The sequence below is a fragment of the Podarcis melisellensis genome, assembly GCF_964234715.1.
Source record: "Podarcis melisellensis genome assembly, chromosome: 13".
In the NCBI taxonomy this organism is placed as follows: Eukaryota; Metazoa; Chordata; class Lepidosauria; order Squamata; family Lacertidae; genus Podarcis; species Podarcis melisellensis.
Genome location: NC_138545.1, coordinates 53,461,756 through 53,489,551, shown reverse-complemented (window position 1 = coordinate 53,489,551; position 27,796 = coordinate 53,461,756). Strand labels below are relative to the sequence as shown.

At 43.9% G+C, this 27,796-nt stretch overlaps 1 protein-coding gene across 5 annotated transcripts in view; it reads right to left on the bottom strand.

The window, feature by feature from the left end:
• Nucleotides 1-27,796, bottom strand: part of EPB41L4B (erythrocyte membrane protein band 4.1 like 4B) — a 132,583-nt gene that overhangs the window by 54,253 nt on the left and 50,534 nt on the right. For 4 of the 5 annotated variants that reach the window (XM_081885836.1, XM_081885838.1, XM_081885837.1 and 1 more), the window contains exons 6-16: nt 24,470-24,522; nt 19,457-19,577; nt 18,299-18,386; nt 18,044-18,132; nt 17,789-17,858; nt 17,463-17,632; nt 16,370-16,479; nt 15,215-15,245; nt 14,630-14,663; nt 12,828-12,895; nt 145-323 (exon numbers count right to left, since the gene is read on the bottom strand). In XM_081885836.1, coding sequence (XP_081741962.1) covers nt 145-323; nt 12,828-12,895; nt 14,630-14,663; nt 15,215-15,245; nt 16,370-16,479; nt 17,463-17,632; nt 17,789-17,858; nt 18,044-18,132; nt 18,299-18,386; nt 19,457-19,577; nt 24,470-24,522 — 1,013 coding nt within the window. Of the gene's footprint in view, nt 1-144; nt 324-9,449; nt 9,905-12,827; nt 12,896-14,629; nt 14,664-15,214; nt 15,246-16,369; nt 16,480-17,462; nt 17,633-17,788; nt 17,859-18,043; nt 18,133-18,298; nt 18,387-19,456; nt 19,578-24,469; nt 24,523-27,796 lie in introns of those variants that run through there. The other variant, XM_081885840.1, reaches the window with a different exon arrangement.

Below are 27,796 nucleotides of genomic sequence, written 5' to 3'. Positions count from 1 at the left end.
TCTGCGACCAAAGGCACAAGCCCCACCAGCTTTTGGTGCTTATTGTCCCTTCCTGCTTGTCTCACTGCAATCTCAGGTTAGACAGTTCAGCCTTCCATTGCATCCCGGCATAATGCCAGGACGGAGGTAGTTGAACAGACTTACTGTTTGGGCTTTGCCTGCTGTCCTTGTTGTCAGGGGGAGCAAGTGCCCCATAGTTGGCGTGGTGGTGGTGGTGGAGGTGGTGGTGGTGGTGGGGTCTTCCAGGCATTTTTGTAGTCAATGGTGTTCCACCATTTTCCTCGATATTAAATGGGTGAAGCTCTGCGCTGTTCAAAGCGTAGCTGTGAAACACAAGTGTGGGTCCAATGAGAGAATTAAAAAGTGATAACTATATTTGAGATGAAAAAACCAGCCTGCATATGTACTGCATTCATATCCTGCACTTTCTCTGAGTTCACTTTCTCCAGAACAGCACACTGAGCGCTGAAATGTGGCATCACATCCCCAAATGGATGTATATAGACCTCTATAATAATAAAAAATACACCCTGGGAGATGTGCACCTTACTGGCTCTAAATCTCACTTACTTCCAGACATGTCCAGCAGATCCGGTAGATCACTGGACATCTGTGGTAGATCACTGGCTCCCCCCAAAGAAGCTCAACAACTTTGGCCCCCCTAAAAAAGCTAAACATCTTTGCCCTGCAGCCCCGCAAAACAGGGCTTTCCTCCTCCCTAAAAAAAGCTCAACAACTTTTACCTGGGGGGTAGATCACTGCCAGTTTTTAACTCTGTGAGTAGATTGCAGTCTCTTGGGAGCTGGCCTCCCTAGTAGCTTCAAGCCTCGTCCTTAAAGAGATGATGGACATTTGCATAGTCTGCCCCCCTTCAGAGCACAAATGGTGGTCCAATGACTTAATGTACCTCCATGCAAAAAATAAAACAAATCCCTGCAAGCTAGTATTCTCAAAAGACAGGTTCTAGCATGGCAATTTTCTATGTGTGGGAATCTCAGTAGATTGCAGTTGTTTGTTCTGGTGAACCCCCAGTGCAAGATTTTGGATTCATGGGTTTATTTGATATTAGTCCTCTTGAGTACTTATCTTTAGTTACTGTGGGCTGATTACTCTCCTAACATTTTATATTAAACTGTGTGAGACCCACTTAGGTTTTAAAGTGACAGGATAGTTTAAAAGCTCAATATCTTTTTTTGGGGGGGAGCAAGGGTTGGAGGCCCAGCACCACTGACGCTACCCCTGGCTCATTCTTACCCACAGAGGCCTTGGTTATGCCAGTCACACAATCTCCTGCTAAGGTGGCTCAGTCAAAATCACTGGCAAAAACGAGGGACAAAGGAGCTGTGTGACTCGCCTGGAGCTGTCTGCAGTTACAGCTGTTCTGTGGGATGCACTGAAGGAAAAGCTGTTCCCAACCCAGAACTCAAAACGAACCACCATAAAATAGGAAGGAGCAGTCAGTGGGGCAGCGTGGGTAGCCAGCTCTTAGGCAAGGAAAGCGTGGCGCCCTCTAAGCAGTGCTGACTTGTGGCACTGCCACCAACGCCAGACGGAGCTGCTGAGCAGCAGTGAGACATATGTGCATACCTCCTCAGCTGGAGCACCTCCACCGCTGCAAGTCTCACCGCCCGCCTGCCTCTCCTGCCAGCTGGGGATGCTGTGCAGCCAAGGGATGCCAGGGCCTGTCCTCTCCCAACTACTGCTCAGTGTGCCACTCCGGTGAGGCAGGCGGGCAGGGTGTGGAGTACCTCGGCTCAGGGCCGCAGCTGCAGAGGCGGACCCCTAAAAATTTTGTGCTCAGGGCAATTGGCCCAGGAACCCACCCCCCATGCTACACCTCTGAGCAGAATACATATTTACTTAAGCTCATTTCGGTCTGATTTCAGACCTAGCTTTGCCTTAAAGGTAAAGGACCCCTGACAGTTAAGTCCAATCGCGAACAACTCTGGGGTTGCAGCGCTCATCTCGCTTTACTGGCCAAGGAAGCTGACGTTTGTCCACAGTTTTTCCGGTTCACGTGTCCAGCATGACTAACCCGCTTCTGGCGAACCAGAGCAGCGCACAGAAACGCCATTTACCTTCCCGCTGCAGTGGTACCTATTTATCTACTTGCACTTTGATGTGCTTTTGAACTGCTAGGTTGGCAGGAGCAGGGACCGAGCAACGGGAGCTCACCCCATCGCAGGGATTTGAACCGCCGACCTTCCGATCGGTGAGCCCAGGAGGCTCAGTGGTTTAGACCACAGTATCACCCACGTCACTTTAGCTTTGCCTTAACTGTGGGCAATGACTTTGCTCAGGAGAGAGCAAGGGAGGGATGTACATCGTTCTGAATATTACTCTGGCATCTGATACCAGCAACCACTGTACCCTTCTGAAGTGCCTTGTGGGAGACATTCTATCAACAGTAGTCACTCTTTTCAGGTAGGTGTCAAGAGGCGGTGCCAGTTCTTTCCCATGGGATGCTGCAAGCTTCCCATTCTGTCTCCCATGTCTTTTGACGGGAAGCCCCTGAGAGTAGAGATGAGCTTTTTTGTAAGGTGTTTTCCTGAGCAAATAGATGTTTTTTTTTCACCCCCACCACTAGAAAAAGGAAGCCACTCTCCCCAAATGTCCTAGAAATATCTCCGACTTTGTGGGGGTTGCAAAATGGAAGCCAAGATGCGGCCATACAGTTGCTGTTCTTCTTTCTTGTAGAGACAGGGAAATTTTAAGGGGAGGAGGGGAAGAAGAGGTGCTGCTTTGCCACTAATGGTGAATCCCACCAAGGAAAAACTGCTGGAGAATCTCTCTTCCCGCTGAAGAAATTAACTGAAATCATCCTCTGAATGGAGGGGCAATTTGTGCTCTGCTCTGTTTATGAGAGTTTTTTTTTTAATGGGCAGGAGGGCAGTATCACCAATTTGTAGATGATACACACTTGTTTCTCTCCCCTTCCCCACATTCCACTTGTAACCAGAGAAATAACTCCAACAGTTCTTTGTTTTTGTTTCTCTCTTCACGCCCATGGATAAGGGCCACACGACATATCCCTTTGTCTTCTCATTTTCTTCATTCACAAAATAATTGACCAACCAGCAGCCATTAATTCTGACAGCTACCTGGTTCCTCACCCAATCAGAGGCACAGTAGTAGAAAGGTTATGAAACAGCGCCCCCTAACAAGGACTACGCAGGTACTGCAGCTGTCCAGGCAAGCTCAGCTGAGGTTTGGAGGAACCTTGCCGAGCGCCAGGGAAAGTGCGGACGAACTTTGCTATTCGGTATCCAGTTTGAGTTTGAGTCTCTTTTTAGTAGGAATCTTAAGAAATTCATATAAAATCCCTCCTGTGGTGGATTTTCATCATTCCAACGTTGTTTTACTAAGGGGAAAGATGGCTATCAGAGGAGGGGCTAAAGATGAGGCCTAGGTCGGCCATAATCCCTTAAGTGTGTGGTCACATACTCAACAACCACACTGCATGGGCGAGAAGTCTCAGCATCCTGTCTCTGGAGTGCCAGACTCAAAACCATTCAGAAAACAATGTCCACTCAGCCTCAGTGTATTGGAGTACTGGTTGAGGCAAAGGAGGTTATTTGACTCGACATGGGGAGTAGGAGATCGTGAATAGTGACTAGTGGGGTGCCACAGGGTTCTGTCTTGGGCCCGGTCTTATTCAACATCTTTATCAACAACTTGGATGATGGACTCAAGGGCATCCTGATCAAATTTGCAGATGACACCAAACTGAGAGGGGTGGCTAACACCCCAGAGGACAGGATCACACTTCAAAACGACCTTGACAGATTAGAGAACTGGGCCAAAACAAACAAGATGAATTTTAACAGGGAGAAATGTAAAGTATTGCACTTGGGCAAAAAAAAATGAGAGGCACAAATACAAGATGGGTGACACCTGGCTTGAGAGCAGTACATGTGAAAAGGATCTAGGAGTCTTGGTTGACCACAAACTTGACATGAGCCAACAGTGTGACACAGCAGCTAAAAAAGCCAATGCAATTCTGGGCTGCATCAATAGGAGTATAGCATCTAGATCAAGGGAAGTAATAGTGCCACTGTATTCTGCTCTGGTCAGACCTCACCTGGAGTACTGTGTCCAGTTCTGGGCACCACAGTTCAAGAAGGACACTGACAAACTGGAACGTGTCCAGAGGAGGGCAACCAAAATGGTCAAAGGCCTGGAAACGATGCCTTATGAGGAACGGCTAAGGGAGCTGGGCATGTTTAGCCTGGAGAAGAGGAGGTTAAGGGGTGATATGATAGCCATGTTCAAATATATAAAAGGATGTCACATAGAGGAGGGAGAAAGGTTGTTTTCTGCTGCTCCAGAGAAGCGGACACGGAGTAATGGATCCAAACTACAAGAAAGAAGATTCCACCTAAACATTAGGAAGAACTTCCTGACAGTAAGAGCTGTTCGACAGTGGAATTTGCTGCCAAGGAGTGTGGTGGGGTCTCCTTCTTTGGAGGTCTTTAAGCAGAGGCTTGACAACCATATGTCAGGAGTGCTCTGATGGTGTTTCCTGTTTGGCAGGGGGTTGGACTCGATGGCCCTTGTGGTCTCTTCCAACTCTATGATTCTATGAATATTTTCCTTTGTCTTAACAAGTACAGTGGTATCTCAGGTTACAAACACTTTGGGTCACAAACACTTTGGGTTACAAACTCCACTAACCCAGAAGTAGTACCTCGGGTTGAGAACTTTCCCCCAGTGTGAGTATGGAAATTGTGTGGTAGCAGTGCACTGGTAGTTGGAGGCCCCATTAGCAAAAGCGCACTTCAGGTTAAGTACAGTTTCTGGTTAAGAACGGACCTCCAGAACGAATCAAGTTCGTAACCCGAAGTACCACTGTAACAGGAATGTTGTTGCAACAATAAAGATCACGCCTACTGGCCATTGTTTTGCTTCTATTTCTTGACCATCCAACCTAAGCCTGCAGAACTCACTGCTGCACACTAAGGAGATGGAGGCTCTAATAAGATGTCTGAATAATGATTTGGGAGGATATTAAAACAGCTGTTTTTAATTATGTTATTTATTTAAATTTCTGTTCAATCTTTTAAAAACTAATATTCAAGGCCAGAAGGTTATTATTCCATCCAACCACTAAGGAAAAAAGAGGATGTGAGTACTTTTGAGTGGTATTTAGCAGTTTGAGTGTTTTGCTTCAAACTTGCAGATGAACAGCAAATGTGGGTTGGTAAACCTTTTATGCTGTTCCAGACTTTCTATAACCATTTTTCATTGCTCATTTCAAGAAGCTCTGCATAAAGGTTTTTCTCCAGATTCTCAAAGTAGGTAGCTAACTTTTACTATTAAATGTTCAATTGTGTATTGAATATGGTTGAGTAGGTTTTCACTGTGCCATAAGTTCCAAGGAGACGTCTTGGAGGGGCTGTTTGGATCAGGCTGAAGGTTCGGGGCTCAAAGAGTTAGAGGCCAACAATCCCAGGGGTTGGGAGACTGGTTTCATCCAGACCCCACTAGCTAGACGTTCTATGGGGGAGATGTTGCGGTGGGAGAACCAAATCCCAAAGAAGGACTCAGGGGGCTGTCCTCTAGCCAGCCCAAACCAGCTTCCTCGGAACTGGCTTCTGCGCTGCTGGAGTAGCCACTCCCTTCCATTCCTACTGGCCAGCCTTACCTACAGGGAGGCACCAGATGCCAAGCCTGACGCCAAGCCAGAGCTGTCTCCTCCAGTCTGCCAGCGCTGCTGTGAACACAAGGCTCAGGTCCAGCCCACCAGGTGTTTCCCCGTCCAAAGATATGTGCCGCTTACCATGCTAAAGCCATGCCCACCCCTGTCCTTAACAGCAGGGACTCTAGGTGTGCCAACCATTGAAGGAACATTTTCGCCTCTTGCCTTGCTTATGTACCATACTGCTTTGAGTGTTCAGGTTTTTGGCAGGAACTGTAATCTGAATATGAGTTCTTCATCCAGCAGAGGGCAAGACAGTTTGGATAGAATTGGGTGCCGTTTTGAATCAAGATGGTGAACTGAACCTTTCAAAACTGCACTGATTTTTGGTTTCTTAGAATCCTGAGTGGTTCCAGGTACAAGGCTGCTGGTAAATTATGTAAGGAAGGTTTCTACAATATCATAATTTTATAGATGAGGTCTATTACATTTACAGATGCTGCTCCATTACTATTTGTAAACTTCTTCATAAACGGTTCTCAGCTTTTGCGTTCTTTTCTGTGGTAACTAAAGTGATAACACATCATGATTGGAATGGTCATTAGGTATAATAGATATCCAGTTGGAAACTTTGATCTCTTACACAAGGAAGTGTGAGAGCAGTGAATGAATCAGTATTAGAAAGTATGGAAGATTGAAAGAACAATTGCAGTACATGCATTACTTTTGCTAATGGCTCAATTCATGGTTTGAAAAACAAAGTCTGAAAAGAAATAGCTGAAAAACAATAGCTAAAAATCATTTCAGTCCCTCTACTTAGGCATTTTTTAATCAACTACCTTAAACACGAACAGGATCTACCAAGTTATGGGAACAAAATTAAAGTGCAGTCCATCCAATGTGCATCTTTGCCACATTCATCTGCAAACTGATAAAGAAATTCTAACCATGTTACCTACTTTTTGCTGCCATGCAAGGCTACGCATCCTCAGTCTTTATATGAAGGCATGAAAATCTCAAATGTATGTTGTGATAGAGATGTATAGTATTGGCTCGTTTCACACCTGTTATGAAACCCAAATGTTCTAAATTCACAGTGCTTTGCTGCCCTTTCAATACTATGCTTCCAAATGAGGTTGTGCAGAATGGTAGCTTCTTGTACTATCCTTGCACAGTACATGCTTTCAAGACATCCATTCTTCACAGGAGCAACCACACAAGTTGACTTCACTCACTTTGAAGGGAAACGGGGGCTTTACAAGGAGATGCCAGAAACTTAACTGTGATACATCTCAGGTATTATACATGCAAAATCAATTTGTGCTGGAAGCTGTGTTCTGGCATTGTGCCCTTAAAAATCTTAAAATTTTAACATGAACAAGGTGTGAGATGAAGCGTTACACACCTTATCTGCCATGTTGGCCATGGAGGAAGAGGGAAAATGATTCCATGTGTTTTCTCCCCAGTACAATCAAGTTTCTAGTTCCCTCTGTGCCCACCCAGCCTTAGCAATAAAAAAACCACTCTGTAAAAGGATGGCTAGCATCCTGCAGGGGGAAAGACAACCCCGATTCCAGAGTGACTGGGGAAACCCAGCCAGATGGACAAGTATAAAAAATAAAATTATTATTCTTATGATTATGCAGCTCGGATTGTTGACAGGAACCGTGTTGAGAGGCTCTCTCCTTCTCCATGGGGCTCTGGACTCTCTGCAACGCGAAGCAGGCACATCTGCTAAAGAAGCGAGGCAGGGGCTCAATAGGGACCCCCTAATAGGGGAAAGTAACAAATCTGAAGAATTTAAAAAGCTCTTGTCTATTATAGTTTCAAGAAGGTCTTATAAAACATGATTCCTATCAGGTGGGGGGGGGGGGAGAGAATCTACCAGGTGGCAAAAGAGTTGCAGAGCCAGGGCTGGTTCTTGTCACGGAGGTGGAAACAAGGCGTCTTGATGGCAGTACCCCTTGGACTGCAGCTGAAGGCTCATGGGATTGAATACTCCTTTGTACACATCGAAAACGGGCAAGCCAGGCTGGGCTGAAACCCTTTCCCCTGGGATGCACGTGTAGGAGTTTTCCTCAGCTTGTACAAAGCCCTCTGACTGCAGTCTAATGTGGTAAAGCTCAGATACTGTTTACAATCTGAGAACTAGCCCAGGAGAACCAAGCTCGGCTCTACTCCTCCCTTAGGTTGCCCTAACCCCACTCTGGTGGAATGACAGCAGGCATGGCATTTGCTAGCAACACTGGATTGCAGGAAATACACTCTTCCCTGAGTGAAGCCTTTTGCATGCCATTTTCACAAAGACAGTTCCTAGGCAATCCTTGAAAAATCTTAATTTGGACACTCCCAATTGTGTGTGTTTTCTTTAGAAGACTGGACCTGTGTTTCCTGTTTGCTGAATATATCTCCCAACCTATTTCCAAGCCACTTTGTGTGCATGTAGTAACCATAAGAACAATAACCCTGTTTTTTTCTAAAAACTAAAATGTATAACAAATGTGCTGTGTGTGGGTGTATGCAGTCTTCCTAGTCTGAAGACTAAAAACATGTCCAGAATATAAAAAATGCAAAGACAACAGAAAATATTCATATTTATTTTTTGTACTCAGCACATACAAAGATCAAAACAAATGTAATAGCATTTGTAAACGTACTTTAAATTAAAAAAATTAAACTATCATGTATTTGCTCTGAAGGAGAAGTAGACTTACCCTCATTTATAAAGATTCTGTAAAATCATATGAACAACACTAGCACTTTAAAATATCCCCCAAATAGCAAGATATTCCTTATTTCAATCAATTTCAAAAGATCACAGCTTGAAGGCCAAATCAACACGTGAACCAAAGCTGGCACTGTTATCTCCATATTCAAGAAAACCAAAACTATCACAAGTTTAGCCTGTCTTGTTTAAGGAACCTGAGTGTGTAGATAAAGAATGTATATCCAACTGTAGAAGCTGAACTTGTTTATCCATATCTCATGTCAAAATACCGTATTTTTCGCTCTATAAGACGCACCAGACCACAAGACGCACCTAGTTTTTGGAGGAGGAAAACAAGGAAAAAAATATTCTGAATCTCAGAGGCCAGAACAACAAGAGGGTTGCTGTTCTGGCTTCTGGAATAGCTGTGCAGCCTGCATTCACCCCATAAGACGCACACACATTTCCCCTTACTTTTTAGGAGGGAAAAAGTGAGTCTTATAGAGCAAAAAATACGGTACATAGCTCTAAACTATCTTTTAGAACCAAAATCTTGGGATGCATTCAGACAGCTAATGTCCTTGCATGATGAGCTCAGGATTGGGCCTCTCTCTGCTCCTCACACAAACCAATGCAAAAATGAATGACTACAGACAGGAACCGTGATTGGAATGGAATGTGTGAGCCTGGGATTACTGAACACGTAGGCCAAACAAATTTGGGACAGAGAAGGAGTAGCACCAGAAGCATCACCAGGCTAAGGTGGTTTTTCTTTCAGCTGTTTTTCTTTCATCTAAAAACACATGTCTACTGAAAGGCAGCACCACCAGTTATTAAGGCACCATCTTAACACCCGTTCATTACTTTATAAGCTGATCAATAAAATCCAAAGAGTCAGATGTGCTATATAAATATATATATATATAAACTCTAGTGATTTTTGTATAATTGTTAACATGGTGCAAAAACCTATTTGTTTCAGGGATAAACAGAATTTTTAAAAGCATTTCATTATTAGTCATCTGGATCCCTTTATCACTGGCCATTAAGTCATATTTAATAACTACAATTATATTGACTCCTGATTTCAGAAAAAAAGCAAAAGACTATCATTGCTGGATTTTATTCATAAATGAAACCACAGAACAGCTGCAACTGTGTGTAAATGAAACAAAACAAAAATTAAAAGGCTACAGTAGTCAAAAAATAATGACAGTTTTATAAACTACCTGCAAAATCCCAGAATTTTTGGGCATATTTCTTAGCTTTTTCCAAAGTAATGGAACTACAGCTTTCAAGTCTTTGTCCACTACACCTTCTGTTCTATGGATTACAACACCATTTAAAAAACTTATTTGGAATGCAATGAGTATGTGAGATGATGCATAAAGCGGTGAGAGATGGTTCTTTCTCAAAGAGTTGTCATGAGCTTATCCTGATACAACAGGCTCTGGATCCCAACTAAGTTCTTCTGGTTCTGGTCCTGAATATACCACAAATTGCTGTCCTCTCCATTTGGGGATTGTTTCCAACAAAGCCTGTCATCCTGATAGGGTGGCCTGAAGCATATGCAGAGTGATGGTGAATGAGAAGCAAAAAGGAAAAACACAGTTATGAATGACAAAATAAATGAGCTGATCACATACATGGAAAATGAGACAACAGTGGGGGACTATATGGGTGGAAAATATTAGCAGGAGGGAAACCCAAGTGGGGAATGAAGAACTGAAACCACAGATGGAGTACAATCCTCTAGAAAGTTCACTAAGTCCCACTTCAATGAATGGGAGAAACTCACTGTCCATCTGTGCAATGCAGGCTGTGCAGAACTTTCCCCCTGGAGGATTATGTGCCGTGCTTTCCCCTACATGTGTAAGCATGGAACTGCAGACACAGACACTTGCAAAGTGGCACACGAGTGTTTATTCTGCCTCAAGTAGACCACTTAGAAGCTGTTCACCAGGTTTATCTCAGAGATGTGTTCCATGAAGAAAAATGATGAAACAGCCCTAAGGAATTTTCAACACTTGAGAGCTGCACATTAATATAAAAACAGGTTAGTTGTACACTGAAAATGTACTGAAATCATGTGCACTGCTCTATGTGGGCATTATGGGTAATGTGGAAATGCTACCTGAATGTGGGACTCCTTTTTGTTTTTATTACTTAATTCTATAAAAACATTAAGACATAACAAAAAAATCCCCACATTTAGACAAAACACTAAAACATACAAAATATAATTCACTACACAATACATTTCTACCAACACTTTTAGACTGGTAAAAGTTGAGAAGAATAGAGAAAAACAGAGGGCAGGGCAGCACCCCCTTTTTTTCCAGGGTTCATTTTTTATGAAACTTCCATTATTTCCATTTCATACACCAGCTCCCCCCGTTTCAGGTATGACACCCTTACTTTCCACCAATGTGCCTCCGTTTTTGCCTCCACTGATGTTGGAGGTCTGGTGGTGCTAAGACAAGGTTTCCACACTATGGCGGGGGAGGGGCCTCCCAAACTCAGACCTGCCTCCCTATTCTGTGACCTCTCCCTCCTCCCATGGAGAGAATGATCCAAAACAGGCAGAATCCGTGACCAGGGGAAAGAGACAGTGGAAGAAGATTGGAAGAAATTTAAGATATATCTTAAAAATTGTTGTAAAATTGAGGAGTGTTAAGATGTCAAGGAATAAGAAATAGAGAATTGCAGCTGTAATTAATAAGTTAAAGAAAAAAGAATCTAATGAAAGTGAATTAAATAATTAGTTAATTGGAGGAGTTGCTAAAGAAATCTAAAACAAGGATGCAGCAAAAGGGAGGTATGGGGAAGTCGAGGAAGTAAGGTGTATGGAAATAAGATTATGAAATTATACATGTTTATATGTTTGTATGTCTCTGTTTTGTTTGTTGTTTGTTTTGATTATGTGTTTGGAAAACAAATAAAAATTTATTTTAAAAAAAAGAGAGAGAATGATCCAAAACATCCAATGGCCTGTGGGGTACCTTCCCAGAAACAGGAGAACTCTGCAGCCAAAATCTGTATACAATATCATACCCATTTCATTTACACCAGGTTCATTTTGTATTTTTTGATGAACTCTAAAAGGCTGTAAGCATGGTGAGCTACTCCAAGGCTGAAAATGTAGCTCTCTCAAATTGACCCATTTAAAGAAAAAAAATCAGTACTAGAATTTTTTTTAAAAAAATCTGCCTTCCATAATTTATTTATATATAACACTGGTTCTTGTTTGTTCAGCCAATGGTAGTTTTAATGATATTCAATAGGAAGTTTTAGGCTCTCATTTTAATTGAAAAAATCTCATTAACCATCTTCTGAATTATTTCTGCCATCATTTCCCTTCTCTGATCCTAACTAGATGATAGATTGTCCATGCTGTTTAATTTTATAATAGTTTTCTCTATCAATAACTGTCCCAGAAAATCAGGATTCTTTTTAAATAAAAATGTCCCACTCTTTGATGGGCATAAAAATCTTTACTAGATCCAGCTTCAATTTTTATTTTTATTTTAAAAAAACCCGTTTGTTTTTTAAATGATTATATGATTTTGACAGCAACTTTCTCTCTGCAATGTTGCGTCTCAAATTCTGATTTCTCATAAGCCATATTGCATTTTTTAAAAATTTCAGCCTGGGAGCAAAAGTCCCTTCTGCGGGTCAAGTGCCAGTGTTGGGTGGGGCCAGAGAAGCAAATTTTATATTTGCACAGTAAGCTGCTTACTGCACATACACTCACACAGCAGTCATTCCTCCAGCCAGGTAAATGAGGTATTGGCAGTGCTCAAGGATGTTTTCCAGTGAGGCAAAAATGCTTGCAGTGTGAAGCCTCATCTGCCCCCCTGGGCCTGAGCAGCAACCCCCCCCCCCCAGCATTAATGTGTAGCAGCCCATGCTATGTCCTCACGTTATGGACTTCTCCACTTTTGGCATCCAATAAGAAGGGTGATGAGAGGGTTGTGTTATCACAGATTTCAGATTTCATAGTCTACCAATTTCTCTTTTTTATTTTAGCTATCTGTAATTCTGCAGGCTTGGGTAACCCCAAATATACAGCCAAGTTTTGTTTCTGCCATCTCCAAAATCACAGGTGCCTCTGTGAAAAATTCCTTCACATCCCCTCTTTCTCAAATAGCCTTTCTTCCCCAGTATTCAAACTATATACATTATCTTTGCAATCCTTACCTTCAAGACAGGCCAGAATTATTGAGGTGCTGGTACTGCAGATGATGGCTCAGAATGAGAATAGTGGTTTGCCTATTCTCATACAGTGAGATCATAGATGAGCTGAAGATTTCCTGGCACTGCGCTCATCATATGCTTAGCCTCCAGGTGACACCAGATTAGGAGCAACATGTTGTACACACACAAAACACACGGTCCTGTTTCCCAACTAGTGAGATTATTTCTCTCCCCCCCCCCCAGACTGAATAACTTTTACAACATCTGCACAGAGCAATCACTTACCTTAGATTTACAGGAGGGTGTGGGTGCCAGTGTGATTGGCCAGGGTGCGTATTTGGGTGATGCGGAAGCTGGAAATAAAATATGAACCTAGGTTACTGAATAATTTGTAATCTCACTTACATAGGTTAAAAATTCCACAGCAGCCTTTTAGGAAGGAAGGAAGGAAGGAAGGAAGGAAGGAAGGAAGGAAGGAAGGAAGGAAGGAACGTACTGAAACTGCTTACACACTGGCAGAGAACTTTATAGTTGCCCATAAGGCAAATATTGATTCCAATTCTGAGCAAAAACACATTCAAAGGTTTCCCGTATTTTTTGCTCTATAGGACGCACTTTTTCCCCTTCAAAAATGAAGGGGAAATGTGTGTGCATCCTATGAAGCGAAGACGCCATAGCCCTGCGACCCTCTCCCGGCTGGAGAGGTGACACGCGGCTATGGCAGCAGCCTCTCCGCTGCGCCTTTCCGCTGCTCCCCGACCTGCTCTTTGGGGCTGGTGGTGGGCTTCCCTCTGCCAGCCCCAAAGAGCAGGTCGAAAGGAACCTGAAGCCTGGAGAGCGAGAGGGGTCAGTGCGCGGGACCCCTCTCGCTCTCCAGGCTTCCAAGGTAGCCGCCTGAAGGCGACTGAACGCACCTTAAACGGCACCTTGTTTTAGAGGGGGAAAACAAGAGGGGGGAAATTCTCCCCCTCTCTGCGCAGCGCCTCCTGCCGCTTCGCTGAAGGGGCGCTGGGCAGAGAGGGGGAGATTTGTTTTTTCTTGTTCTCCCCCCTCTAAAACAAGGTGCGTCCTATTGTCCGGTGCATCCTATGGTGCGAAAAATACCGTACTTTGACTTTTGAGGTTCCTCTTCACATGTAGCCTTTGCAACTTCAGAAGCGTCCCAGGTGTGCCCTTGACTAGGAGTAAAGTGGGGAGTCCCGAGATCTGAGAATGAACTGTGTCACTTCAGACTCTGGGTGATCATGTTTTGAATGCAAAATAAATAAATAAAAGGCTTCCCTACAACTGGATATAGTAGTTGGGGAATTAGGCAAGAATATTTCTTTCTTCTGTGCTAGTTTTATATTTGCAGTGGTGGACAGGCATTTTTAACAAAGCAATTCCCTCTCCTGTAATCTGAAATAGTACAGGCATTCCGCCTCCTCACAGTTCCCTTATGCTGTATGTATCAATCCAGTCTGAAATAAATTCTTTGCTGAAAGTGACACCACTCTTATACCACACATTCCTGGGTCTAGAAGCATACTTCTGAATTGTTGCAATACTCTAAATGAGACACTGATACTACTTTTGTGGCTAGAGATCTGGTCGGCCATCTATCTCACTAGGCTGCTGTGACCATTTGTCACTTCTCTTTTTTCTGAGTACACATCTGTTTTTCTGAGTACACATCTGTTGTGTAACGCCACTGCGTCCAAAATGGAACTACACAACTGGTAGACTGACAGCATCCTCCAAGTGATTTTGATTTATTTAAGTGTTTTCACACATTTCATAGGTGAAATCTTATAATCTCAGTTACTCATTGCTCTCTAATAAGTGTATGTGTACAATGCATAGATTTGAAACATAATCAAACTTTCAAATTTTCTATTTTAAAGAAATCCCCTTGAATGCCAACTTTCAGATACAGCTTCACCTTTAGCCAACATACTTCACAAACATACAAACATATGAAAGGCACATGACATTCGCACACCAAAAATATTCGCAAGGCTAGGCAAGCAAGCAAGTCACTTTGATCATGACACTGTTGGTGCTATAACTCAGGTAACAGAAAAATAAGAATTCAGTATTCCTCTTACCTGATAGTTATGGACTTCTTGGTTATTTTTAGTGCTAAAACAAAAATGATATTATTATTTTTGCATAGTTCTCATAAAGTGTAACACAGAAGCTTATCTTATTAATGAACAAGGCAAGCTAACGCAAGGGGGGGGGAATGCCTTTAAGATCTTAGCGAGCAGGTTTGAATTATGTTTTAAGTAGTGTAGCTATTAGAATGGCAGCTCAAGAGACTGCAATGTGCGGAGGTGCTTTTGCAAAATATTGCCTGCAATATTTTCTTCACTTCCCAACTGAATTCAGTTGCAATGGTTCAAATCAGTTTTGAATGTTGGGGAGGGAAGATTCAAACACTGGAGAAGCACATGATCCTGCCGCCTGCTTCTGAACCACAAATTAAGTGCTCAGGAACATCATGCCTGTATTCTGAGTTAAGAGATGAGGAGCATCACTGCTTGTAAAATGTTTTCTGTACCTATTCTGATCCCTTAATGGGACATATTAGGAGTTCCTGCACTAGGAGGTTTCCAGTACATTTATCTAGGGGCAGCTTGGATAGCAGACGCCAAACCAAATAATTAATGTGAAAGATGGCTCACACTTACCAAATCTGGGGTGCTTTGAGAGTGTTGCTGGCTAAGAGAGAGCACAGAAAAGCAAGGGTAAACATTACTACTTTTGAAAAAAACCAACCTTCTGTTTTTTATACAGGATAACATTCCAGCATTACACAAGGGGCAGCAAGTGACAGAAGGGGGAATAAGTAGGTCTGTCTGCCCTAAGTTTTCATGTACAGCCCCCATGGTCTCCTCTCCATCCAGCTCCTACTCATGAAAACAGGGTGGAGATGAATGAGGCATCTACAACTGAACTCTCCTCTCTGTACTTCCCAACCTAGGCACATAAAGGAAATTGAATGATTGTTCCAAAAAACTAATGCAGCTATGCTTAGGGTCCACCTTCAAAAGACATTGATGGTGTCCAGATGTTACGTTATGCCATAGGTTAGCATGACAAGAAAAAGCTGCAGAGAGCCTCTGACTTGTGTTCCGCCCTTCACTCGTATCCTCTGGTGAGGCCACAAGAAGTTCAGAAGCTTCCACTTCCAACTTAGATTAATCACAACTTGTTAACTATGGTTCGTTTGAAACAAACTTCAAACCAGGGGTTATGAAGTTGACTTGTTTAAACAAGCCATAGCTAACGTGACCCACAATTTAGGGTTCCAGTGTCATACTGAACTGTAGTTAATGGAAATTAGAATTGAAATCATCTGAGCTCTTCCTCGCAGGTGTGCGAGAAGAGGTGAGGAGAACAAGGCTTGCTGTGCCTTGCTCTCATCATGCAAAACTATGGTCTGTCTCATGAGCGCTGCTTCTTCATAACTGTAGGTGTTGTCAACTTCTTTAAGGCCTCTGTTGTATTTGATGAACAACGTACAGAGAAATACCTTGCCCAAACTGGGGGCTTTTCAAGTGCTTCTGAGCAGCAATAAACCAGAAAAATAATGAGTGCGGGAAAGGAAACTGACAGAAACAAAACAAAATGAACAAAATATAATTGGGAGGGGAGATTTAAGAACAAACTAGCAAACAGGAGCACTACAAAGTGGAAGGGGAACTTTGTTTTAGGACACCCCCTTGCATTTCCTCATGGTGTGATGAAACAAAGCTATTATGGTATGTGAGATGCAATTGAGAAAATAAGCTCTACTCTTAGTTAAGCAATTTGCTTAATGAATATGGCACGCAAGTTCTAACCTTTGAAAGTTGAATGCCTTCGAGATGGGTATCGCTTGCTGGGCCTCCTTTCAAAGGTACTGGCTCTGCGTAGTCTGGATCCACGTGTTGCCTGGTATTCTGTTCGACCACTAAAAAAATAAGAAGTAACGAAGACTTACGGTGCATGTCTATTTGGAAGCAAGTCCCAGCAAGTCCAACAATGTTTTCCTCCAGGTAAGGGGGCATAAGTTTTCAGCCTTAGTTTACTTCACTAACAGCTCCCATCCTCAAAACACAAAACCTACACAGTCATATAAATGCTGTATGCAAAACCAAGACTTTAGCTTAGTACAGCTGTATTTTACATTTATTTGTGGCTTCATAAATCATCTCTTTCCCCAAGAAAATTAAAGACAACAAGGACACGTCATAGCAATCAATATAGCTACAAGTATGGCTATCACCCAGTTTCAGAAATCTTAAGTGGATAAATCATTGGAGTCTCAACTGACCAATTAATTCTGCATAAGCCTGCATATCATACTGTGAGTGACACCTGTCAAGGATACAGGTGCTGCTACACTAAAGGAACAACGCCTCACAAATGCAGAATGGACATCACGTGTCACCTGTAAAAGTATAAGTTCCACAGATAAAATGATTTGAATGGGCTCATATGGGGAAAGGCAACCTTAAGAAAACTGGACCCAAAACTGGACATAACAATAGCAATAGCATGAACTTGGCCCAGTAACAAATTAGCACCCAGTGAGTATAGGTGTATACATTGGGGGGGGGGGAGTTGCCTGTCCTGCAGCCCTAAATTACCAGATTACAAAAACCTCAGCCTCAGAAGAGTCCTCGGAATATAGCACTCAGAATATGTGCAAAGAGCTGCCTTGCAGAGCAGTAGCGAAGCCAAGACCTCCAGGACCTCTGGAGGGTTCCCCTACTCAGGCTCACCCTCTCCAATTGCTAGAAGGAACCAGACACCATTCCTACTTATCCAAGCCTGCCAATGTGTCTGGCAGGAGAGAGACTCCTATTAAAACAAGCACACAAACAAGCCCAATTTTTGTGACTTAGCAGCTTCTGCGGCCTTATTTGCAAGGGTGCATATGCAACTAGGTACCTGAATCGAAAGCGGGATCCCAGCCTGATAAAATCTGACCGGCTAGATTTACTGTTTGCAGGTGTGCGCAACCGAAAGAAGGCATGGTGCTCCACTGCACATTTCCAGAGATGCTTGCACGTTTTAGCATTGTCTAACCTGAAAACAAATGTGTGCTCTTGCTCTCTACCCTGAAAGACAAAAAATGGAAGCCTTGTAAGTTTTCATGCAATCAGCTCACCAACCAATGTCACCGAAAGAGAGCTTGAGCTGTCAATGTGCTGAATATCTCCGGGTCAACTGCTGAACTTCTGGGACTCTGGACATTGTGAGGTTGGGTTCCTTACCTGATCATCATCTTCAACCACCACAAGGGTCAGCTTGCTCTTTTTGAAGTCCATTTTAGTGATTTTAGGCCTGGTCACATAGAAGACAGATGACGTAAACGGTTAATTCTCAAGAGAAACAAAACATTATGTATATATAAATGCTGTTTTATTATTATCATGCTAATCTGAAGAGTGTGTCAATCTCTCCCTTTTTTTAGGGGGTGGGGAGAGATTAGTATTGAATAACAGTAAGTGTAAGTAGGAATTACTCACCAAAAAAACAAACCTATTTTGTTTGCCCCTTCAAAGATCAAGATCCCTGTTGGTGTCAACCCAAGAGCATAGTCACAGCCATCTCTTCCCTACAAGCAAACAAATGATGTTATATCAAACACAAAAAATCATCTGCAAGACATACATTCAGAAAGTGAAATGGGTGAAAGAAGTTGCTTATGCAATGTCTTAGAGCCACACAGTGAACCTCGTTCCCACCCTCTGCCTAAAGAAATTGCAGGGAGCAGCTCTTACCTTCACTACATGCATATCCACCCCATACATTTCTAGCCATTTGGCTTTGTTCAAGTAGCACATTTCTGCCTGTGCAGGGCTCTTTCCCCTAGGAAAAGGAAAGGGAGAAAAACAGTTCGTAATCAGAAGTATTGCTTCTTTCCTTCCACCAAGCCTTAGGGATTCAGTTTTGGGTTTATTCACACTTCCTCTGGTCCCGATGCTTTCCTTTGGGAGAAACTGCTCTTTAGCCCTCAGTCAGAGCAAATGGCAAATTCTAGTATTTTCCCAGATTGTCATTTGCTCTGATTTAGCGCTAAAGAGCAGGCTTTCCCTGGGAAAGGAGAGGAGCAAGGGGGGAAAGGCTTGGACTCGGGCCTAGAAAGTGTGGGTCAAGCAGAAAACCATGGGTCAAGCAGATCCATGCTTTCTAGACATGGGACAAGCGGAGGTGTGGACAAGCCCTTTGCATGTCTTACTACAGAGACCAGAAGCTGTTTATCCAGTGGGATGGAGCTGTAGCAATACCTTCCCAGCACTGGTGCTGCTGCCATTTGCTGGGTGGGAGGTGGACAAAGCGGTGGGGAGATGAGTGTGGGAACACTAGCACCAAATTGGCTTTGCCAGTGTGCCCGCACCACACTGACCTCCCCACCACCTTGTCCCTCTCCCTCCTGGCAGGGATAGCCCATCCCGTTTCACCACCTGAGGCAAAATGGGAAGGTGCCATTTTTACCACCACCCCTCCGCCACAGCCTTGCTTATTGGGGGGCACAGCTGAAGCCGCTGGCATGATCTTGCTGGAAGCAGAAACTGCAGCCGCTTCTCATTTCTCCAGTGATAGTGGTGGGGCAACCACACCCCGACACAGAAGAAGCAGCGGCAGTGGTGAGATCTAGCTAGAATTCCGTAAGATCTCCCCTCTTCTCCAGCAGCAGCAGCAGGGGCAGACAAGCCTCATGGGCAAGCCACCCCTCTCCTGGTAAGCAGCAGCAGTGCTGCTGCTAGGAGGCCAGAGTTGTGGCTTGGCACACACTGGGTGAGCCAGTTCTGACGGAGAGCTCAATTCACTTCTTTGCTGCTCTCTCTCTCTCTCTCTCTCTCTCTCTCTCTCTCTCTCTCTCTCTCTCTCTCATCACATGCTAAATTGCAGATAAAATAGGTATCTTCCCACCATACCTGAATTCTTTCCACTTCTGAAAGATTTCAAATTCCATTGCTTCAGTTTGATTAGGAGTAAATAGGAATTCTGAAACAAGTTCTGGAGTGTGTTCAGGGAGCTCACATTCGCCAAGCTCAGCTGTCAAAAGTTGGAAATTCCAAATAAGATATCACATCAAAGTAGATTATAAACACTACTATCTTTTCCAAGCGATGACGTTATTAGAAAACACCTTCTCTGTTAAAGTTTTCCAGCTTAAACAAATTCAGAGCAAGAGAGCAATAAGCAACAGAGAAAGTTAGCATATAGACATTCTGGTCTGTGGGAAAAGGTATTACTCAGATTTGTAACACAAATTCACTGGGTACTCCTGGATTTATTATGAGTATTAAGAGCATATATAAAATAAATAATTTCACTTGAAAAAAGCCATTAGATTAAGCGGAACAACCTCTTGCCCTAAGGAAGAACATCCCTCAAACGCTGAGGGAGGGAGCAGGTTTGCTCTGTCGCCACGCTCCCTGCTGCTCGTGCCCAGGAGCCAGGTCACACCAGCTGCGCATTCAACCTTGCACACACGAGTTGATTTGGATCCCACCTCCCTTGTACAAAAGAGCTATGTACCAAATGCACAGGTGCCAAGGGGCGACCCTGCTGGGCATGTCTGGGTTGGCTACTTTATGCATTTTTTGAATGCACGGATCTCTTTTCAAGAGGCGGGGAGAGAATGTAAAAGAGCAACTATGTGAAGAACATCACATTTTTCTCTTATTTGAAAGATCTCTAGAACAACTGCATTTTATGAACAGATCATTTCTTAATTTCCTTGGTAGCAAGATTCATTCATCCCAACAGTTATTTGCATTGTACAGTGAGGGGGGAAAGTATTTGATCCTTGCTATAAATTTGCCCATTTGCCCTCTGACGAAGAAATGACCAGTCCATAATTTTAAAGGTAGGCTTATTGTAGTTATGAGAGATAGAATAACAACAGGAAAACCCCCAGAAACCCAGAAGACAAAAGTCAGAGATTGATGTGCATTATAATGAGTGAAATAAATATTTGATCCCTTTGCAAAAGATGACTTAGTACTTGGTGGCATAACCCTTGTTGGCAATTACAGAGGTCAGACCTTTCTTGTAGGTGGTCACCAGGTTTGCACACATCTCAGGAGGCATTTTGTCCCACTCCTCTCTGCAGATCCTCTCCAAGTCAGTAAGATTTCGAGGCTGGTGTGTAGCTACTCGAACCTTCACCTCCCTCCATCAATTTTCGATGGGATTAAGGTCTGGAGACTGGCTAGGCCACTCCAGGACCTTAATGTGCTTCTTCTTGAGCCACTCCTTTGTTGCCTTGGCCGTGCGTTTTGGGTCATTGTCATGCTGGAATACCCATACTCGACCCATTTTCGATGCCCTGGCTGAGGGAAGGAGGTGCTCACCCAAGATTTGACAATACATGGTCCCGTTCTTCGTCCCTTCGATGCGGTGAAGGTGTCCTGTCCCCTTAGCAGAAAAACACCCCCAAAGCATAATATGTCCCCCTCCATGTTTGACGGTGGGGATGGTGTTCTTGGGGTCGTAGGCAGCATTCCTCCTCCTCCAAACATGGCGAGTTGAGTTGATGCCAAAGAGCTCGACTTTGGTCTCATCTGACCACAACACTTTCACCCTGGTCATTCAGATGTGCATTGGCAAACTGCAGACGGGCCTGTACATGTGCTGTCTTGAGCAAGGGGACCTTGCGGGCTCTGCAAGATCTCTGTCTTTCACGGCGTAGTGTGTTACCAACTGTTTTCATGGTGACTATGGTCCCAGCGGCCCTGAGATCACCGACAAGTTCCACCCATGAAGTTCTGGGCTGCTTCATCACCGTTCTCCTGATCATTGCAACTCCACGAGATGAGATCTTGCATGGAGCCCCAGACCGAGGGAGGTTGACAGTTATTTTGTGATTCTTCCGTTTGCAAATTATTGCACCAACTGTTGCCACCTTCTCACCAAGCTGCTTGGCAATAGTCCTGTAGCCCAGTCCAGCCTTGTGCTGGTCTACAATCTTGTCCCTGACATCCTTGGACAGCTCTTTGGTCTTGGTCTTGGTGGCTACTTTGGAATCTGCTGGATTGATGGCTTCTGTTGACAGGTGTCTTTTGTACAGGTACTGCAATGAGCTGGGATTACAGGCAAGACCTCTCCCTTACAGCAGGTGCTTCTAATCTCAGCTCCTTACATACAGTGAAGATACCAGGTAGCCTGACATCTGGCTGGTTGATAGGGGATCAAATACTTATTTCACCCATCATAATGCACATCACTCTCTGACTTTGTCTTCTGGGTTTCTGGGGGTTTTTCCTGTTGTTACTCTGTCTCTCACAGCTACGATAAACCTACCATTAAAGTTTCCCTATATTCTAAACAAAATGCTTGTTTAACCTGGAGGTAGGCTGGAGGTAGGCTGAGCCAACAGTGTGACGCGGCAGCTAAAAAAGCCAATGCAATTCTGGGCTGCATCAATAGGAGTATAGCATCTAGATCAAGGGAAGTAATAGTGCCACTGTATTCTGCTCTGGTCAGACCTCACCTGGAGTACTGTGTCCAGTTCTGGGCACCACAGTTCAAGAAGGACACTGACAAACTGGAACGTGTCCAGAGGAGGGCAACCAAAATGGTCAAAGGCCTGGAAACGATGCCTTATGAGGAACGGCTAAGGGAGCTGGGCATGTTTAGCCTGGAGAAGAGGAGGTTAAGGGGTGATATGATAGCCATGTTCAAATATATAAAAGGATGTCACATAGAGGAGGGAGAAAGGTTGTTTTCTGCTGCTCCAGAGAAGCGGACACGGAGCAATGGATCCAAACTACAAGAAAGAAGATTCCACCTAAACATTAGGAAGAACTTCCTGACAGTAAGAGCTGTTTGACAGTGGAATTTGCTGCCAAGAGGTGTGGTGGAGTCTCCTTCTTTGGAGGTCTTTAAGCAGAGGCTTGACAACCATATGTCAGGAGTGCTCTGATGGTGTTTCCTGCTTGGCAGGGGGTTGGACTCGATGGCCCTTGTGGTCTCTTCCAACTCTATGATTCTATGATTCTATGAATTGTGTATTGCTTTGTAATAATTTGTCTCTGGACCGTAATAAAGATTAATGATGATGATGACCATTAATGTTATGGACTAGTCATTTCTTCATCAGAGGGCAAATGGGCAAATTTAGCAGGGGATCAAATACTTTCCCCCCTCACTGTGTGTGTGTGTGTATATATATATATATATTTGCTTTCGTAGATTTTCACGGGTACAGGAATGCAGGTTTTGGTGTCCTCGGGTGTCTTCCCGTGTAAAAGTTGGGGTGTCTAGGCGACGTTTCGACGAGGTCTCACTCGTCATCTTCAGGCTGGTGCTTTCGGCTTCTTGTTACTGGAACAGAGCAGGATCTCAGTGTTTGAGTTCCTATAAATACTGTTGAGGGGGTGTGGTGTATAGCCTCCAATGTTCTGGGCAGAGAGGAAGTTCCCAGGCTAGTGTGCCTTTTCTTCTTTTGTTCCTTAATTACTTGAGGGATATCTTGAGTGATTTCTTGAGTGATATCCTGAGTACCACTTAGGTGGGTCATTAGGTGTGGATTAGTTGCTAAAGTCTTTGTGTCTTGACCTCTTGAACTTTGTGAAGAGTTTTTTTGAGAAGATGGCTGTACTGCACTTAGTTGTGCTCTGGCTTGGCTTCGTGTATAGGGGCGAGCTGTGGTTTTGTGGCCTGTGTCAGCCAGATCTGTGTAGGGATTGCAGGGGGGTGCAGCATCCGGAGGTGTCACCATGGTTTGGCTACTGGATGGTGTCTGTAATTTATCTGTGGAGAGGGTCTGGGTTTGGGTCTGGTGTGGTTGATTGGTGATGGCGTTCTGTGTGCCTCTGGATCTGGTGTCAGTTTTTGTGGGGAGGGCTAATTTCCAGATGTCTGGCAAGCGGGATGTGTCGTCACGCTTGTTCATGTTGTGGGGGTGTTCACCAATCAACCACACCAGACCCAAACCCAGACCCTCTCCACAGATAAATTACAGACACCATCCAGTAGCCAAACCATGGTGACACCTCCGGATGCTGCACCCCCCTGCAATCCCTACACAGATCTGGCTGACACAGGCCACAAAACCACAGCTCGCCCCTATACACGAAGCCAAGCCAGAGCACAACTAAGTGCAGTACAGCCATCTTCTCAAAAAAACTCTTCACAAAGTTCAAGAGGTCAAGACACAAAGACTTTAGCAACTAATCCACACCTAATGACCCACCTAAGTGGTACTCAGGATATCACTCAAGAAATCACTCAAGATATCCCTCAAGTAATTAAGGAACAAAAGAAGAAAAGGCACACTAGCCTGGGAACTTCCTCTCTGCCCAGAACATTGGAGGCTATACACCACACCCCCTCAACAGTATTTATAGGAACTCAAACACTGAGATCCTGCTCTGTTCCAGTAACAAGAAGCCGAAAGCACCAGCCTGAAGATGACGAGTGAGACCTCGTCGAAACGTCGCCTAGACACCCCAACTTTTACACGGGAAGACACCCGAGGACACCAAAACCTGCATATATATATATATATATATATATATATATATATATATATATATATTCAGATAAGCATTATTTCATAGAAACGTGGTTAGCGATTTGGGACAGGAACTGAAGCCTAACATACATACATACATACATTCATACATGAGTTTTAGCTGTCAGTCCCCTGTCAGCAATTAACGTGCAACTATGGGAGAGTTTTCACAGGCTGCTGAAGAGCTTCCATCAGACTTTCTGACAGGCAAAGGCTACTGGGAAAGAGAAAGACTGCCTTCTCTTGGAAGACAAGAACTACGGAGCCTATTACTCCCCCCCCCCCCTTAAAGTTCAGTTCAAGTAAAGTTCAAACAGGCAGTATGTAGGTCTACTCTGTCTGCAGCAGTTCCAGGCACCACCATAGCACTGACACGTGGCCTTTGGCAGCCATATGTGAATGAGCAACCAAGACTGGGACATACCTTGGAGACACAAAGCAGCGAGTTCTACAGCTGTTTCATAAGGGCATTTCAATCTGTAAAGAAAGATACAAATATTTCAGTAAACAACAATAATCCCTCACAAAGACGCCCCCCTCCCCTCCATCAATTAAACTCAACATTATTATTTATTCATTAAAATATTTCATATTATTTCTCTTAAATGACATTCAAGGTGGCCAACTGCAAACGATTTGATACACAATCCAATTACAGTAGTTACAAGTGAAACCATTTTTTAAAACCTTTTATGAATTCTCCTGCAATGTTAAAACGCCATATCCATGAACTCCATATCCATGGAGTATGGAAATGCTTAAATAAATACTTTTTGGCTGGCCTTGGCTGTGGCTGCCAGAGCATGCAACACCCCCGTCCCTTCCACTACCTTGTGAGGTGCTAACTCTATGCTTGGGTATTACCACTTTGTGCACACAGAAAACTAGTATTCAAGGGGGCAAGTTTATGGCCTTGCCGTCTCTATAAGATAATTTTCTATGTGCAGGAAACTGCTCTGTGTAGAGAATCACTTGGCCATATGAGCTCCCACTGACAGGATGAAGGGGTACAAGTCAGAGACGGATTTACCCCCCTTGCTTGGTTAAACAGCAGGTACAAGCCTTGCCATTTTCCCATCCTCACTTGCCAGATCAGAAGTGAGGGTGCCTTGCCAAGCCCACTTAATGGTCCCTGATTCATGTTTCCCTTCTATGGAAACAGAGCAAACTCCTATTACACCTGTTATTCAGACCTCTCCTGCCCCCACACCAAATAATGACATGCATAACAGTGTAACCACTGCCAAGCCTAATCTTAGCATGTAAGAGCTCCTCATGCCCTTTCAACACGAAAGGTGAAATACTTACTATTAGCTGCAAATATAACATGTTACTTTATTTCCATGAGGAAGAAGGAAGTGGCTCAAAGGATTTTACATACTCCATGTAACAAGCAATCAAAAAGGGTCCCTTTCAAAAGATAAACTTTCCCTCAAGGACTCTACAGAGAAAGGCTCTCTGTTGTTGACCAAGGCTGCAATCCTTAGCACCTGGGGCTCATCCACGCTTTCTAGTCACAGGTCCAAGCTTTCCACTGGCAAAACTGCATTTTGCCACTGAATCAGAGCAAACGGCAGAAAACCCAATTGCCATTTGCTCCAATTAAGTGGTAAAGCGTGGGTTTTCCTGGGGAAAGCGCTGGGACCAAAAACACACCAAAACCCCTCGGACACAGACCTGGGAAGCCTGGCCCTGTGCCTGGACACATGGAGCAAAGGAAAGTATGAATGGGCTCTTACAAGGGAGAAAGGTGCATTGCAATCCTAAACATACTTACCTAGGAGTAATTCCCACTGAATTCAGCAGGACTTGCTTCTGAATAGACTTGCTTAGGATTGCATGCAGGGCAGAATGGGAATAAATACACTCAGGATTGCTCTGCAAAAGTCTCCACTTTTATCAGATACAGGTGGAAACCAGTTAAACTTCCACCGGCTTTCTTTAAAGGTATCACTTCCTTTTCAAAAATACATTTTGGAGCAGAGACTTGTAGTAAAGGCTCCATTTGGGATGACATCTGCTATTCATGTTGACCGTAACACAGAGAGACAAAGTTTCACTTGCACTTTACAACTGCTTTCTCCTCCCTTGAACTGGTCTGTCAACTCAGATCTTCATCTGAGGCTCTTGCCAAGCTGCTACCTCCTTCCAACAGTTGGCAGAGGCACGGCTTCCAGAAAGCATACCTCTCCTCTGGCAACGTCAAGGTTCAGGGAATCTTGTCCCTTCCCCGGTGGCAGCCAAAAAGCAGATAAAGACGAAGAGTCCTTACCACATGATTTATTCCATATTCACACAGAGAAAGGAATGTAGTCCTTATTCTACAATGGCGTTGCTCCAAGTAAAGCCCACCCCCCTCCGTCTCTCTTATCCTGTGTCATTCCTCTGCTGGCTAAGCTGAGCTTTCTGCCCTTGAGCTTTCTGTTCTCCTACCCTCAATGCACGCCTAGTCCTGGGAGAGGAGGGCTCAGGAATGCTCTCCAAAGACACGGAGTCGGTCAGCTGTCTCTGCCCCAGTGTTTCTTCTTTCTGTTGTTCCTCTCCCAATATTTCCCAGCTTTCCCCCTCTGCAGTCTCTGAACTATGTCCTTCTGCAAACCACAGTTCTAAATCTATACTGTCCTCCTGTTCTCGAGAGGGTTCAGGAGGAGGGGGGTGCCCCCCCCGAGTCCAGCCCCTGACAGGCAATAGCCCTTCCCCAAGCAAACCAACAGCACCTTTTAGATGCCAGAATAATTTGGTCCTGTTTGCTTAAGCATGTAATAGCAATTAATATTTACTGGCCATGACTGTTCTTTCCCTGCATTTTTTTTTTTGTATTTTGTTATGGTTTTCAAATTTATCTTAGTTATTGTTTGCATTTTTATATTTTATTAACTGTGTTTGCAAGCTGGCTTGAGGGCTTTTTTAGTGGAAAGTTGGAAGTAAAAACATATTTCTATTATTATTAGATAGCCTTCATGATATAGTCTTTGCTGTTGAAATAAAGCTCTCTCATCCAAGCATCCTTCCAGATCCAGACAGAAACACAGACTCTGACCAAGAGGCTGATTCAGAAAGCCACAGTGGCCCTGGGGCGGACAAGCCACGTTCTGGTGGAAGCGCATCAGTGGAAACAGCACCCAGAAGAAAGAATATGAAACTCAGCAAAAAGGACAGGCTTTTCCCTTGTAGAAGATGAAGCCCTAGTGTTACATCTGCTCAATAACCAAAGCTAATTCCCCCCGTCCACTCTTATTTCAAAGCTATTTTTGTCTTTGTATCAGAAAGGCACTCAGCCAATTTGTCTGCCAATAAATATTGCTGCAGACATTTCTGAGATCATGGTCTTTCCAACAAGAGGCCCTTGTCCAGGTTTGTTCATTGCCATACTTTTAAATGTTGTGAGGATCCTATGTCCTTTCAAAATGTGGGTTTTGGGGGTGGAGTTATTGGGCTGTTGTTTTCATTTTGATTATGTATTTTGTGGGTTTATATTTTGATTTTATTCTGTGAACCGCCCTGAGACCTCCAGGTATAGGGCAGTATATTAATTAATAAATAATAATAATAATAATAACAACAATAAAACCCCAATATAAAGGTAAAAAAGATAAAGGACCCTTGGACGGTTAAGTCCAGTCAAAAGTGACTATGGGCTTGAGACTCTCATCTCACTTTCAGGCCAAGGGTGCCAGCATTTGTCCACAGACAGCTTACCAGATCGTGTGGCCAGCAGGACTAAACTGCTTCTGGTGCAATGGGGCACCAT